This window comes from Poecile atricapillus, chromosome 3, assembly GCF_030490865.1.
Source record: "Poecile atricapillus isolate bPoeAtr1 chromosome 3, bPoeAtr1.hap1, whole genome shotgun sequence".
NCBI lineage: Eukaryota > Metazoa > Chordata > Aves > Passeriformes > Paridae > Poecile > Poecile atricapillus.
The window spans coordinates 7,361,586-7,377,398 of record NC_081251.1 but is presented as its reverse complement, the minus strand read 5'-3'; the positions used below and the strand labels follow the sequence as shown (position 1 = coordinate 7,377,398).

The following is a 15,813-nucleotide window of genomic DNA, read 5'->3' as shown; positions in this document are numbered from 1 at the left end:
TGGAATTAGGTAATCCATAAAGTCCCTTTCAACTCAAACCATTCCATGATTCTATGAAAACCACAGGTCTGGATCTGCTGAAAAACCCTCTGTTGAGTTTGGTGGAGGATAGAGGGGTCCAGTGGGCTAGAGGGAGCCTGGCATGGCTTTCTGTTGTCAAAAGAAAGGAGGGTTTTGGATATGTGGCTGATACCAGTCCCAGTCCTGCAATGAGATCCAGGAGGGTTTGATCCCTGGGTCTGTGCAAAGTGTCCTCCACTGTAGGATCACTCTCAACAGAGGGGACACAGAATTGTCCTGTCACCAGTCTGGCAGGACACTGCTGCTCTCACTGATTTCAGCAGCAGCTACAAATACCCGTCATACCAGAAATCCGTGTGAATTCAGGTGCTTTGTTTTGGGCTCCCTCCTTTGAAAACTCTGCTCATCCTGTCTGCACCAGAGAGACAAAAGCCCTGCATATCTAATCCAACAATAGCTGGACTCCATCAACCCAGCCCCCCGGGGCACCCCTTTCCCCGACTGCCCCCAGCAGCTCGCAGTGCCACAGCTGGACAGCTGCACACCAACAGTCTGCAGCAAATTTGGGCAAAGAGGTGGCTTTTAGGACCCTGGGAACTCCGCCAAGGCTCAGGTAGGTCTGTCTCATTCGTCAGCCGGGATTCATTCACTCTCAGGGATATGTGTGTGTGTGTGTGTGTGTGTGTGTGTGCGTGTGTGCCGAGTGCTTTTCCTTCCCCGCCGCTGGCTGCGAGCCTTCCAAGCAATGGGACTAACGCTGTTCTCCGGGCAATGAGGAGTGCTGGGCAGGGGCAGAAACCGCTTTCCTTTCCTCTGGAAGAAAGCAAGCCGTGAGGACACCTAAGGATGTGCTGCCCAGATGTGTTTCCCACCTCTGCCTTCCTCCTAGGACTCATGTGCTTGACAGCTTTTAGCAACTTTGCCAAGACTTCTGCGGATTTCTCAGGTAGGGAGAAGCGCCGATCCTTTCGTGTGCTGCTCGTGCGTGGGGGCTCTTATTCCAGTGCTCAGGAGCAGCTCAGGGAAACGGGATGTGAGCAGATCTGGGATAGTTATGTGGGGAGTAATTTTAATCTTTTAAAAATAAGCTGAAGATAAAAAGTGTCTTCTGTAAGAGGATTCTGAGGTTCTTAAAAGCCTTTCTCAATAATTAGCAAAACTATTTCAAAAGAGTTAGTCTGACTGACTTTGGGAACAAGAAAAAGAATTGTGTGAAACTTGTGAAAGTTTGTAGCAGGAATGGTATTAACCTGTGCAAGTTTAGGGCAGTTTTTGTGCTGTGTTTCTCACAGGAGTGAAAATAGGTGGATTAGGAGACTGGGAGGGTTTAGGATGTAAATTAAAGCTACCATAGAAAACCTAAATTATTTTGTAGTGGGCCAGCTTCCCTTCGCTTAACATACAGCTCCTGATTGTTGCAAAAACCCCCTGAACTGAGATCAAGGAGGTGCATGCACAGAACAAATTGTATTCTGAGCCTGTGTTTTCTTAAAATGCAAGAAAAAGTGTCTCATTTATTAATATTTTCTGAATCTAAAAATGTTGATAGCACTTGTTTGGAGTTATACATAGCAGGAAAATACCCAGCACTTTGAAAGTCTGGAGTCCCATGTAAGTTTTATAACTCTATAGCTGCGTTAGTCACTTTAGAATTATGTTTCTGCTTCTGTTCTTTCTGGATATGCATATGGATCTGAGAAAACAAAACAGATTTCATTTTGCCGCTTCAGCAGAGCAGATCAGTTTGCTTGGTAGTGTTCAGTGAGGGCCACTTTTAGGATATTGGTTCTAATTTTGGGTCTTAGTGTGAAGAACTAGCCTGGCATACTCTTTAGGGGTGTTTTGTAAAACTCTTGTAGTGGATAAGAGCTGCCAATTATAGTTTGCTGATGAAAAAGTGTCATTTGCAAGGGTGGAACCTCACTGGACTTGAGTTTCAACACATCCCAGCACTGCTGCTCACTGCCTGGGAGTACATGTGTCTGTGTGCTGTGAGAAATTTGTGTTAGAGAGGAGGAGCTTGTGGTGGAGCACGGGGAAAAGAATATATACAGTAGCTGGAAGTCTTAAAGTGAATTGAAGGGGGCTGGCTTGCCTGTCAGTCTCTTTTGGGGGCACATCGGTCCTGGGGGCTCCCAGTCAAGGCAGATCTGCCTCTGAGTGGGAAGGACTGAAGCATCTCCCTGTCTCTAGTGCGCTTTTATCCTATTTTTGGCACTGAGCTTTCTCTGTGCTCCTGCTTGCAAGCAAGTTGATGCAGAAGGGGTGCATGGAGTGGGCATGATGGGAGCAAAAGCTGCAATAGGAAAAGGAGTTGTCTTTCTGAAATGTAGATAAAGTTTTCCCAGCCAGGCCAAATTGCCAAGCGTTAAAATGTGTACAGGTGTCCCAAGGGCAAAGGTGCTTTACATTGTGTTTGTACAACATAGCTGGAACAGGGGAAGGAAATTTGATAGGCTTCAGTGGTGCTGGCAGGGGGAACAGATGCTGTTCTTTTAAAAAATGGAAAAGAAGGTTGCTGATAACAAAATAATGTTTTCTCTAGCATCCAATTGAACTGTCATGCTTTGGGAGAAGAGGGGTGGTTTACATCCCTGTGATGTGTGTGGCAAGGCTGTACTCTGAAGCAGGGTCTGTAATCCCAACAGCACAACCTCCCGTTAATTTCCATAACTGTTGAAACCTTCTGCCAGGTCCAACCTATGTTTTCCGATAGCAGGCTTGGCGAAAGTCCCCAGTCTTGTTGGACTGACTGTACCTTGCAGAACAGGAAACATGATTTGCTGCAGGAAAGGGCTGTACCCAGTGTGTAACAGCTCAAATATAGTTTTGTAAGCTCAGGAGCTGAGAAACCACAAGATGAAAGGGGGTAGGAAAAGGCCCAGCATTTCCCAAATCACACCTAATGCTTTCCCAGCACATTTTGCACTGACCCCATTCACCTCCTTCCAATGCATGAGGGTTTGCACCATGTGCCTCTCTGAAGGAGCAGCAGCCCAGGTAACTCTTCCTACCTGATGGAGGATCTTGTTTGTCACTGTTATTTCTATAAGTGAATTGCCAGCTAGTTTAAGGAACAGAAGGAGTGAAACCTTCTAATATTATTTGTCTGTAATTGTTTCTGGCCTGTTACACACTTTTCTATACTTCAGCATGTTCTGAATTCTTCTCTGGCATGACTAGAATTGAGCAGGTGAACATCTTTGGGGAAGACTTATAGCTTTACTGTATGCTATCCTACCTAGAAGTAGTGCATCCAAAATATAAATTGTCTGCACCCCAGGGAGATGAGTGGATTTGTATTGGGTATTACTGCTGAGGAATGCAAGGCTTGCTGTGATCCCACAGAGGTTTCTGCAGCAGTTGGTGCTGCAGGGAGGTGACACAATTCTTTAGGATGTAAAGCCTTTTCCAGCTTGCAAATGAATAGCAGTACTGTCCAGAGACAGCAGCTGATGCTCTTTGGGGTAGAATGGGGATTTAAAACTCAGTCTGTAGACCTTGTATAGCAGTAAAACCTCTCTGACTTTTTGGCTTAGTTCAACTCAGCATTACCAAGGAGATGCTGCTGTTTGTAATAGGTCATGGCTGTGCAGCGGTGACCAGAGTGTGTGGATCCAGCCCTGGAAGGAAGGCTCAGGGACAACCAGTCTTGAGCTCTAAGCAGGTCTTAAGTCAGCAGCACTGACATGACTCTCATGCTGCAGCTCTGCAATAAGCTGGATAAAAGACTTACCAAGAACTTCAGACCAAATCACATCCCACTGCTCTCAGTACTCTCCCACTGGCTGGGTCTTCAAGGGATGTGTCAGCTGCAGGAAGATTTAATTTTTATGTAGGTTATGGCAAGGCACACCCTGAGAAGGTGCCCAGAGATGTGGTTAACTGAGTCTCAGCTCTCACAAGAGAGCACAAGCAGGGCTGGTGGGGATTTCTAACCCTTGAGCACACAGTCTCACGCTGGGGCTCCATCCCTCCTGTTTGAACAGCTCAAACGCCACAATGTGAACATGAGCAGTGCGTGTCCTGCTGGGGACTGGTGCAATCTGAGATGTAAGAATTCAAATTCCTTTTAAGTGAAGTATTTGAACTATGTGAAGAGTTTTGAAGTTGTTTTCTTTCATAGTCCTTTAAACATTGTGGGGGTAGGAAGCAGATCCTGAGGGAGAGAGTAGAGTTATCAGGCACTTTTCAGCCACTTCTTAAGAAGATCTGGACTTCTTCTCCGTGGCTGCTTGTAGAATGGACTCTTGGTTTAATCTCATTCTGTGATCTATTCTTGTGCTCAGGACTGTTTGAAGGCTTAGAACCTGCTGTCTTGATCTGTCACTTACCCCTTATGTTCAAGGTGATACTTGAGGACTGTGATGGGGCGTGGGGTAAGAATCTGACCTTTTGAATCTCTGTACATTAATCATAAACCTCTAGTGCTAGTCTCAGTAACAGCAATGAATTCTCCAAAATCCTTGCTGTTTGATAAAACTTTACCTTTGCTTTAGACCCTTTCTAATTTTGGTGAGAGTCCAAGACAGAGCAATGCCCTTGCCCTGCCAGGGGAAGCTATGCCACAGGCCTTGCTCCTCAGAGAGACTAGATTGATGAAAATAGGGCCAAAAGTAGGCTTTGGTGCTAACTTTAAACTCAGGCATTAAAAGCTTAGTCAACAGCTATTGCTCATATCCTGTGTGTTGTCTCTGCTCAGCCAAGATGTTCCTGTCTCTGAAGCTAAATCGTGCAAACACATGTTGAATTTTGCTCTGCCCACTGCTTCCAAGGTGACCATTTAACTTCCAGCTGCATACCTGCAAGGAATTAAACTTATGTTGTTATCATGCCTGCTCCAATTCTCCTCAAGGATTTTCCCATTCATTAGCTGATTTCAGGCATGTTGGGCAGAAAGGTAGTGGCATCAGATCTATGTGATTGCTGTGAGTTTCATGTTAATGGAGACAGGTCCCTCCACTACTGCAGAAAGGGTTGTGAACTCAAGCATTTACAGACATCAGAGAACCCACTGCAAGGACCTAAGCCAAAAATTTAGTTTTCTAGGCATGGAAACAGCTTGGCTGGGAGCTTTTCTGACACAGGAGAACCCAGCTGAAAGTAAAACCAGCCCTGGTGGTGCTGCTCCCCTTGGGCCTGCTTTAATGTTTATGTTCTTTGCACTAGATTTTGGCAGGATGGAAGCTGGATGTGAGCAGCACCTTACTTAAGGGAGCTGATCTGGCATCGATCCAGATGAATACTGATAACTCCCATCCACACCCTGCAGGTGAGCCCTGGGTAGCTTTGGGAACCTTTCCCTGGAGGCACATCTTGGTTCTGAAAGCTTTTTTGTTGTTTTTATTATTGTTGTTGGTGGTTGGTTGGTTCTTTTTTTTTCCATTTTCCTCAAGAATATCAGGTTTCAAGTGAAAGCTGCTTTTGCCACTCCCTGCTAATTGGCTCAGTGTGTTTGTTTGAGTGATGAGGGCTGGAGTTGGGGAAGGGAAAGGCACCTCTCCCTGATTGCATTTTATCAGTCCATAATAAAGGCAATTTGTTTGACAACTCCATTCACCAAATTATCACCAAAATCTACATGCTAACAGCTTCTGAATGCCTAATAGCCCTGGATGGGTCCATGGTGTCAAGGGGATCCAGGATTTCCATGTGTTGAAGGTTTCAGGCCATAAAAGAAGGAATTTTCAAGAGAAAGGCAGACACACCACCACACTGGAAAAGAAATTGTAATTCAGTAATGAGGGTTGAGTTTTTGACCCCAGGGGCAAACAGACATGCTTTAGACTTTGGTTAAAGATTAAATCCAAATTTAGTGGCCAAATCCAGGCCACCTCCATACCTTGTCTTGGGGGAGGGCTCTGAGTGATGAGGTAGTATGGACCTCAGGTTGCTGCTTAGAGAGGTCCCTGCCCCAGGTGATCTTTCCCTCCTCAGCTGGAGGCTGTATGTGCTACCCCATCCATCACAGCTGCCTGGGCTGCAGGCTGGCTTACTGAGGGTAACCTGCCTGTGCCAGGGTAGAGACATTCTCTTTGCAGAGCTGACAAAATCCAAAACCTCATCAAAGGTGGTTTAAAACCACTTAGCCTCTTCTGATAACATTCTGGAGATGTGGCTGCAAGGGATGGGAGCTGAAGGGGTTGCTGTGTCTGGGAGCCATGGCTGAAGGGTCCTCACAGGGGGAAGTTGCAACTGGGGTTTGTGTCACATATATCTGTTTGCCAGTGGAAAGGAGCCTAAATCGCTCAGAGAGCTGGGAGGTGTTGGAGGAGGAAATCAGTAGGAGTTTGGGTGGGTATCAAGTGCCAGATCTGCTGCTCTTGGGAGAGCAAGAAAAGAATCAGCTCAGAGACTGGGACTATTTTGGTGCCTGAGAGAGTTGTTCTCATTTATCAGTGGGGATGCAGCTTTATGGTATCAACAAAACCATATTACCAAGACCAAATACCATGTTAAGCAAAGATACGGGTTTCTGTCCACCTCTGGAAGCATGCTTCAGAAAACACTGTGGATTTCCCAACAGTTGTGATGAAAATGCTGTCAGGAAGGACTCTGTGCCTGTTGACTGTAAAATACTCAGCATTTACTTTTACTGACAGCTGAGGGGACCAAATTGAGCTGCAGGATGACAAGCACGTGTTTCTAATTCCTTGTGTTTGTGGTCCTGGGCAGTCACTGGGGAAATGCAGTTACTGCTGCAAAAAAAGCAGCTGTTGGTTGGTGTTTGTGGAACCAGGGAAAGGAGACACAGTCTGGGAGGGAGGGATGGGGCTGCTGTGGGTGCCAGGATGCCTCATGAGGGGTCTGTGTGAAACCTCATGTAGGCAATGACTTCAAGCTCAAGAGCCATATGTGTGCATCTGGCTCCTGTCAGATGGAAATCCACTGGTTTAGCCATCACAGCTGTCAGCAAGAGCCAAGGGACTTCAGGGATCCCAATGTCTGTGTGATGACTGGCAATATTTGTATTGTATCTCCTAATTGCAGGGGCCCAGAAGTGATGAAGACTTTTGTAAGTACCAGGAACATTTTATTTTATTAGTAGTTCTAACAAAAAAAAGGAAAAAAAAAATCAACTGTGGTAATTTTAATAACTTCAAAGTATCCCACTAGATGCAGAGAGTATTTGAGGAAATAGTCCTTGCAGCATTCTTCCTATGTTTGTGTGTTATCAGGGATAGAAATGCTGCAGAATTAAAGAAATCAACTCTTTATATCTTCAGGTAAAAATTTTCCCTGACTTAAGGCACTGTGAAAGCAGATTTTATATGTCACAAATAGTTTTGTCAACTTAAAAAAAAAAAAAAGAAAAAGTGAGAATTTTGATGTATCCTTTTTTCAACTGAGATACTTAGAAACTAACTCAGAATTTAATCTGCAGAGTGGGGAAAATAAACTTAGTCTCTGCAGGAGGAGAAAAATTGTGTATTTACACTTGGCTCTCATGCTGATCCTTTTGTTGAAGCTAATTTAAACACGGCCTGATCTCCCAAAGTGCTCGGTGTTCAGAGCTGGAGATTGGCCTGTGCTGTGTTTAGGTGGGTGTGCAGTGATTTATTTGGCCAACACCAGGGCTGTTTACATGTCTTATTTGAGACTGGCTGCTTATGCTTGCCATGTTTGTGCACGTATAGATTGAATTTTCTGTTCTAAAATAGTAATCCCAATCGCTGGGGGGGGTGGGAAGGGGGACAGGGACCATTTAAAGCAACCACCCATTTTGTTTTGGATTTTTGTGTTCTTGTAGTTTCATTATACAGATACCCAAGACCTTCACAGATTGTGTCCCTTGACAGGTGTGTGACTGCAGGAACAGACCCAAAATGCTCCTCAAAGTGGTTGAGAGGATTTTTGGTCAGGTTGGTTTGGTACAATACTAAAGGCCCCTTGCATCCTTGCCAGTGCTGTGCCTCACTGATCCAGCACTGATGTTGTCTGGGATTTTTGTGCTCTTTCCAAAAGACAGCCATGGGCCAAAATCTGCTCAGCTGAGAGGCAGCTTTGCTAATTTGCCAAAAGCTGTGCAGAATGAGCAGAAGCACAGAAGTTAATCCCAACTCATCTTCTTGCAGGTTAAAGCTAGTGTAGGAGGAATAATTTGGAACATGTTTAAGAGCTGCTGAGCTGCTTGGGTTGCATGTTATTATTTATTACTTAGCTGCTCCTTTTGCCTGAGGATGGATAGTGAGTTGTGACTCTTTGAGCCTGGGTTTGGGCTAATCCAAATGTGCCTGGCTCAGCTCACTAACTGAGGGTATGAACTCATTTGTAGTAATTAAAACGATGAATGTCTCCTCTTTCAGTGTGTGCAATGCCTGGCTGCCTGGAGCCCAGTGTGTGTCTTCTCATGTCAGAGAGACAATGATAAGTTGGTAGTTCTGGGTTGCACAGGAAAATAAATCTTGGCTGAGTCTTTTCAGATATACTCTGTGCTCTTGAACTGTGTTGGAAGATGCTGTGGTGTCAGTGTTGATGGGGCTCCTTTGGATGCTGAGGCTTGTTGTTCAAAAATCCGTCTTGGATCCATGTGGATTCTTGGATGAAGATGGAGCAGTGTGTGTGCAGTTTGGGAAAACCCTTTGAGTGCTCAGGTGTCAGAAGTGTGTTTGAATGAGCAGATGGATGTAGGTGCTGCTGAAGAATTTTCAGTAGCTGTTGTCCAAGCACTTCAGTTGTGGTGGGCAGGGGAGCTCACATCCAGCTGTTGGCAAAGTATCCCATCCTTAACAAGGAGGAAGAAAGATTCAAAAAATATATTTCCTTTTTTTAATGTTGCATTTAGAGAAGGCTTAGAGACCCAGAGGAGATTCATCAGCCATTTACAATCAAAAACCTTCACTGTGTACTTTTGTGCACCAACTTTTGACCTGATATCAATACACTATTTGCCAGGAGAGAGATTTTTCACTCCTCCAGCAGCCCATAAAAGAATCAGAATCCTCAGGGTGTGAGAGGGAGCTGACTTCAGGTGAGATACACAAAATTCTTGACAGACTGGGTGCTGCTTGTCAAAAAGGGGCCATTCAGACCACCTACTCTGAGACCCCCTGTGTGATTGTGTTATTTTATTTTCATCTGCTATTAGATGCCTGTGGTTTTGCTGCTATGATATTATCAACATGTGTTGTATCTGCCTCAAGGGTTTAAAGTGGGCTTTTACTCCCACTAGTAAGTATGATAACAAACACAGCAGTGTGGGGATTTTCTGCTAATGTTTCCTCTGTGATTTCTGTATCACACTGTGGGTTGGTGTTGATATTAAAGGTGCTCTACAGCAGGTGCAATTCATGACATTAATTTCCCATGTTTGTTGTATTTTGCAAAGGCTTTTGGCTCACATGTTTTTTCTAAAAGTTGTGTTGGGCCAAGAGTGTAGACACTTAGTGCAATTAAAGTTATATGTGGTAATTTGAGTTCCTATGGCTGGGTTATGGATTGTTGTTTTGGGCCTCAGTCTTTGGGAAATCTCTTCCCTCTGTGGCCTGTGTGGGGCCTGTACATGCAGTGCTGCTGTGGCCCTGGCCATGTCCATGGGATGCTATCAGACAAAATTCTGCAGTTCAGTTTCGAAAAAATTTAGCTTCTGTGTGAAACATTCAAATAACAATATTATTATTCAAATCAAACACTTGGACCTTAAGAAATGTTAAAATTAAAGTAGTTTTAACTGCATGAGTTAAACACCCTTTGGGTGTTTAAACACTCTTTTGGTTACTCTTTAATGAGAACATTCTTTTTCTCTACTTCCTTGGGATTCCTATTTGTCCAGGGCAGAGAACAGTGGCCTTAAAATTGTTTTCTTCATTCTTTTGTTCTTTATGGCCCTTGGGCCTTATTTCCTGTATGTTTAATGGTGTTTAAATCCTATTATGTTATTTAAACCCTATTCCGCTTGTTGTGAGGGATGCACTTACAGGGGTGTAGTTATCCTTCTGGAAGGAGTCTGGAATGTTACCTACATTGCACAGATAAGGATCCAAGGCCGAGAGCTTGGCATCAGGAGCTCTAACTGCCCAATATTTCAGAGTTTGTTCAGTATCTGCCTTTTTCTCCAGGAGCAGCCCCTTATCTATTCTCTTTAGCTGTGATAAGTAGGAAGAAATGTGTGGTACTTAGTACGCAGTTCCTTCTCCGATATTATAATATTTATGTGCAAATGGACTGCACAGGTTAAAATGAACGTTTCAGTTGCAAAATAAAGTGCTTATAACTGAGTGTTGTAGGTTAACACCTGTAGGCAGCCAAGCACTACCCAGCTGCTTGCTTGCCTCCACTTCCTACCTCCAAGCAGGACAGGGGAAGAAGGAGGGAAGAGTAAAAGCAAGAAAACTCATGGAATGACATAAAAATAGTGAAAGAGAAGTGGAAGAAATAAAAAAGAAAGCAATATAAGTGATGCAAAGGCAATCATCCACTGCCTCCCACAGGCAGACTGATGCTCAGTCAGTTCCCAAGCTGACTTTCCCCACTCTGCTCTGTTTTGTTGCTGAACATGACACTACATGGCATGGGATATCTCTTTGCTTTGCTGGGGTCACCTGCTTGGCTATATCCCTCTCAAAATCTTGCACACCCTATAATCTATTCACTGGGAGGGCAGAGTGAGGGACAGACAAAGTGCTGATGCAGTGCAAAAGCTGTTCAGTATTAGCTAAAATATTAATGTATTATCAGTACTGTTTTGGTTGTGGATCCAAAGCAAAGCACTATACAAGCTGCTCCCAAAAAATTAACTGCATCGCAGCCAGACACAATACACTGAGGAAAGGGCGACATTGTAACTGTATTTTATGTGTAGTTTGAGCTAGAGGTTGATATCATAGGAAACCTTCAGCTGGCAGATATGACCTGAGGCATAAGGTGAAGTTGTGAGAAGGGTATTGTTTTGCCTAGTTTTTGTTGTGGTTTCAATTTTTTTTTAAATTTTTTTTTTTTTGTCTTTCTAGAGCAGTCATGCTTTGAGGGTTACTTTTTTTGGAATGAGATAACAATTCTTAAAATTGAGTTACAAACTTGGGGTCAGTCGTTGAAACACATTTTAAGAGATCTTTTAAAATGAGTTTTGAAGACATTTCCCCATCCAAATGTTTTTTTGCTTGCTTCTGTCCCTCCATAAAAGAAGAAAAAGGAGTATGTGTGTCTATTCAAAGGCACAAATAAAGATCCTGCAGTGCAAGTGATATTGCTAAAAATAGATCCTCTGGGACTTGTTCAGTTTATTTCCCTCTGGATTTTTATTGTGTGGGTAACCCCTTGGAAACCGAGGTTGTTGATCTGACTGTTTCCAAAGCATGTCCGTCTCTTCACGTATCCTTTGTACAGGGGCCACTTCTGTTGTGTTAACACTCTTTGCTTCCTGGTTTGTGTGCTCATCTGAATTCCAGCTCAAAGAGGTTAAACCTTGTAAAAGTGAGTCGGGCGAGGAAGTGGCTCCACAGTTGATGCAGGAGCGTGCACATCTGTGACCCACGCTGTGCTCACATGTTAGTTTATTGTTGGCCTCACAATAAAGGATAGCGCTGGGGTTTTGTTCGGCTAAGCAACTTTGATGGAATGAATTGTATAGAAAAAAGAATAGATGAAGCCTGGCTGTTATTTGCCATAATGTTCTTTGTTTTAGCTGCAGTGTGGGGGATGCAGAACTCCCAGAAGAGGATGGCCTCTATAGCAGCCAAGGGGAGCTGATGGGCTGGAGAGGGATGCAGAGAGATGCTCAGCAAGAAAGGGTGAAAAAATTTTCTGATTTGGATTTGCTTGTCTTTAGCTTGTGGCCCCAGACTTTCACTCTGGCTTTACTACAGGAGCAGAGATTCTGCTGTACAAATAAGTTGCACTATAAACGTGTTTGGTTCCATTTGCCCTGGGTTTGGTCCAGAGTTAATGTGCACAGATAGTGCATTTGGTGATGGTACAGCTGAGTGGCTGGATTGTAAGGGTCTATCAGCAGCTGTAGGAAACTGAATGCTTGGTGTCAGACAATCCGTTTTTCTTTCTGGATAAATGAAAATCTCTTTATCTCTCTTTTCATAAACATTGTCCATATAATTGGAGGGCAAGGTTCAAGTTCAAACTGATAAGATTATTTTGCTTCCCTAAGCTATGTGACAATGGTCCCCTTGGCAAATTAAACCATGGATCTCCTTCTGCCGTAATGGGAACCAATCTCATTAGAAACAGAGCTGGATTAGTGATGAGTCCAACCTCCCATACAGATACACATTCTGACCCCAGCAGGCCTGAAGTGCCTTTTGTTCTTCAGCCTCCTCTGCATTTTCCCAGCGCTCCTACATCTGTGTGATGGAGCTGGGGGTGATTATTTCTGCTCGAGCAAAGCCTGCTGAGGAGTGAAAAACAATCTGATTGGTCAGCATGGTATCAAAATAGGAATGATAAGGTGTTTTGGAAAGGTTTATCTTGATTTAAGTAATTGGAGTACAAGACTGATTAAGCTGCCTGTTACAGGATATTGAAAAGTAAGGGCAAATTGTCACTGCTTTGACCTGTGAGCAAGGTGATCCTTTTCTGCTTCTCAGCACTGCTGTCATCTACCGATCAGAAAATCTGAATCTATTTACACCAACCTCCCCAACATCTGAACACAGGAAACTTTTGGGGATAAAGAAAGACAAACCTTTTCACCTGTGACCCGTGTTTGTCCTGTCTGTCCTTCTTCATGCCAGTTTTGGCTCCTGAAGGCTTGTTTGCAGCCATGTCCAAGCTGCTTTATCAAGCAGATGGGACTGAGAGTCCTGAGCTGGCTCTGTGGACACCAGTGCCAGCAAGAGAGCAAGCATGGCTGTGCCTACAGCATGCTCCTGCGCAGATGTGGCTCAGGAGCAGTGCTGAGCTGTGGGGGTGCTTGTTGGGATCCACTCTATCTATCTATCTATCTATCTATCTATCTATCTATCTATCTATCTATCTATCTATCTATCTATCTATCTATCTAATCTATCTAATCTATCTATCTAATCTATCTATCTAATCCATCTATCTGTCTGTCTATCTATCTAATCTATTTGTATTACTTTTTTAATTATTTGTATCACTTTCTCCTCTTGCTGAGGGTCCTTAGCTCTTGGAGATTAGAGGTGCAGCCCTGGCTCATTCCAGCTGCTCCCATCTGCTGCGCAGATGTGGCTCAGGAGCAGTGCTGAGCTGTGGGGGTGCTTGTTGGGATCCACTCTATCTATCTATCTATCTATCTATCTATCTATCTATCTATCTATCTATCTATCTATCTATCTATCTAATCTATCTAATCTATCTATCTAATCTATCTATCTAATCCATCTATCTGTCTGTCTATCTATCTAATCTATTTGTATTACTTTTTTAATTATTTGTATCACTTTCTCCTCTTGCTGAGGGTCCTTAGCTCTTGGAGATTAGAGGTGCAGCCCTGGCTCATTCCAGCTGCTCCCATGATATGGAGCCTTGCTAAGGATGCTAAGAGGGATAAACCCCACAGCTTTCTGGGTTAAAAGCCATTTCCTGATCCTCAAGGAAATCCTTGTGCCCTTGCATCTCTTGTATGTCCTACTTCTCTATCTTGAAGGTATTGCCAGGAGCTTGACTCATGGATGGAAGTTTGTGCTTGAAGCAATCTGTCAGGGAGGACAGACTGTGGGTGTGATATTTGAAAGTGGCATCAATGGGAAAATGAGCCTGGTCTGTTATTGTAGTAGCTAGTTGCTATTGATTAGCCTGGGGGCTGATGCTGAAGTGGTGAGGGAGTCCTGACTTGGTGGGTAATTCATTAAAAATCAGTGGGGCTATTCATGTGAAGGAAAGTTGGCTTCTCTATATACCCACTCCTGATGGGTACAGAGCATTTTTTAAAATTTTTATTGAATGTTATTATCAAGAACATGGGTTAACCAGGGTAACTAGCACTGGTAAGCTGTAGTCTGTGTCTCACCAGCCAGAGTGCAAATGGGCAGCCAAAGAAACAGATCTATTTTCTGTTCTTCTTACATTTCTGGAAATATTTTAAGGTTTCTCAGAAAGATCAGAACAATGAAACACCCTTTGACAATAGCAATCTCTTTTCTTCATGGTGCAGCCTGAGGAAGCATTCAGACCCTTTCATTCTGGGATTGCTCATTTCCTCTTTTTTTTTTCCCCTCCTGAAGCAAAAACAATACTCTCCCGACAGCACAACTTCTGCAGTGCTCTGGCAGAGCCAGCCTCTGTCACTCCATCAGGCAGGCATCAGATGGGACATTGTCTTCTGTCTCCCCCTCTAAGCTGCAACTCAGGGAAACAAATCACAGCAAAAAACCCCACCAAAAACAAAACAACAAAAAAAACAAAAACCCAACCCCCTTTTCATATATTGTTTTAGTGCTGTCAAAAATAGTAACTAATGCCCACCCTGAATTTCTCTCAGTCTTTTTGCCAAGGTTTCCATCCTTTATGTGCACACAGGGGAATGAAGCATGTGGGAAAGCAATTACATGCAGTGAAAAGAAATATCACCAAGTCAATTGGAGCCACAATCCTTGGGTGTCCTGAAGTCTGAGGCTGTAGCCCTAAGCCTGATTCAAGTGTGAGAGGAGCCTGCAATTAAAGAGACTGTCAGAAAACTCCAGTCCCTGCCTATACAGCCCTGAAGCTCACTGTGAGAGCTTGAGATCGGCTCTGCCTCTGTTTTCATGCCCGTCTCTTTTCATTACATGATTCCTGATTGTCTCCATATGTCTTTTGCTGTAGCTTGAGTCCTTGCTGGTTTTCTTGGAGCCCAGATTCCACAGTTACCTGAATTGTGGTGACTTCTAAACAGTTTGGGGGCTGAGAAGTTGAAGGATGTGTGTACTCCCCCATGAATAGTGCTGCCTCTCTGAAGACTTTCTGATACAGAAAGGTCTCCCAAAGTAGACAGATAACTCTGAGCAGATGGTTAGATAGATAGTCCCTATCTGTCTTCTGCTTTCGAGTGAGTGATCCTGTCTGTGACTAGTTTGCTAAAATTTCTCCTGGAAAGGATGCCTTTATTTGCACTGTTGCAGTTCCAAACATTGGAGTAGGCTCAAAAGCAGCATTCAGAGGGTTGAATCTCCACACGTGTAAAGTTTGCTTGCAATGCTTTTAATAAGACATGGCTGCAGCAAATGTTGCCAGCCTCTAAGACTGATGGTGGCTGCCTGCCTCTATAAGGCAGATGTGGCTGGTGGGGGCATTTTCTTTGTCAGCTTTCCCTGAAGATGGGCTGTGTTACCTTTTCTATTGTCTCCAGGCCTTTCTGTTGGAGGTGGTAGAGAATTAAACACTTCTACTAGTTTTTTTTTCACTTCTGCAGCTGTGGTCCACCCTCTTCTGCTCCCCAGTGCAGTATCAGAATTATCTTGGTCCAAACTTTATTTTTGTCTTATTAAGGACCACATCAACCTGACCCACCTTGATCCCCAGGGGAGACCTTGTCACAACCTTTCAGCACTTGAAGGAGACTTAAAGACAGAGTGAGACTTTTTGCCAAGGCCTGCAGTGACAGGACATGAGGTAATGGCTTTAAACCAAAATATTTAGACTAGGCATAAGAAAGAGGTTTTTTTTATGATCAGTGTAGTGAGACATTGGAACAGGCTGCCCAGAGAAGCTGTGAGTGCCATGTCCCTCTTCAAGGTTATGATGGAGAGGGCTTTAGGCAACCTGATCTGGTGACAAATGTTTGGGGGAGTTTGACTGGGTGATCTTTGAAGATCCCTTTGAACCCAAACTATTCAGAGATTCTAAGATTTCAGAATTCTATTTGAGCTCAAGACTTGTTCCTTTTTGCAAAACTTTTCT

At 43.9% G+C, this 15,813-nt stretch overlaps 1 protein-coding gene across 2 annotated transcripts in view; it reads left to right on the top strand.

The window, feature by feature from the left end:
* Positions 1–794: 794 nt before the first annotated feature.
* The window catches only part of EVA1A (eva-1 homolog A, regulator of programmed cell death), a 205,372-nt gene continuing 190,353 nt past the window's right edge, over positions 795–15,813 (top strand). The window contains exon 1 of one of the 2 annotated variants that reach the window (XM_058836134.1): positions 795–967. In XM_058836134.1, coding sequence (XP_058692117.1) covers positions 868–967 — 100 coding nt within the window. In that variant the 5' untranslated portion in view covers positions 795–867. The remainder of the gene's footprint in view (positions 968–15,813) is intronic. The other variant, XM_058836135.1, reaches the window with a different exon arrangement.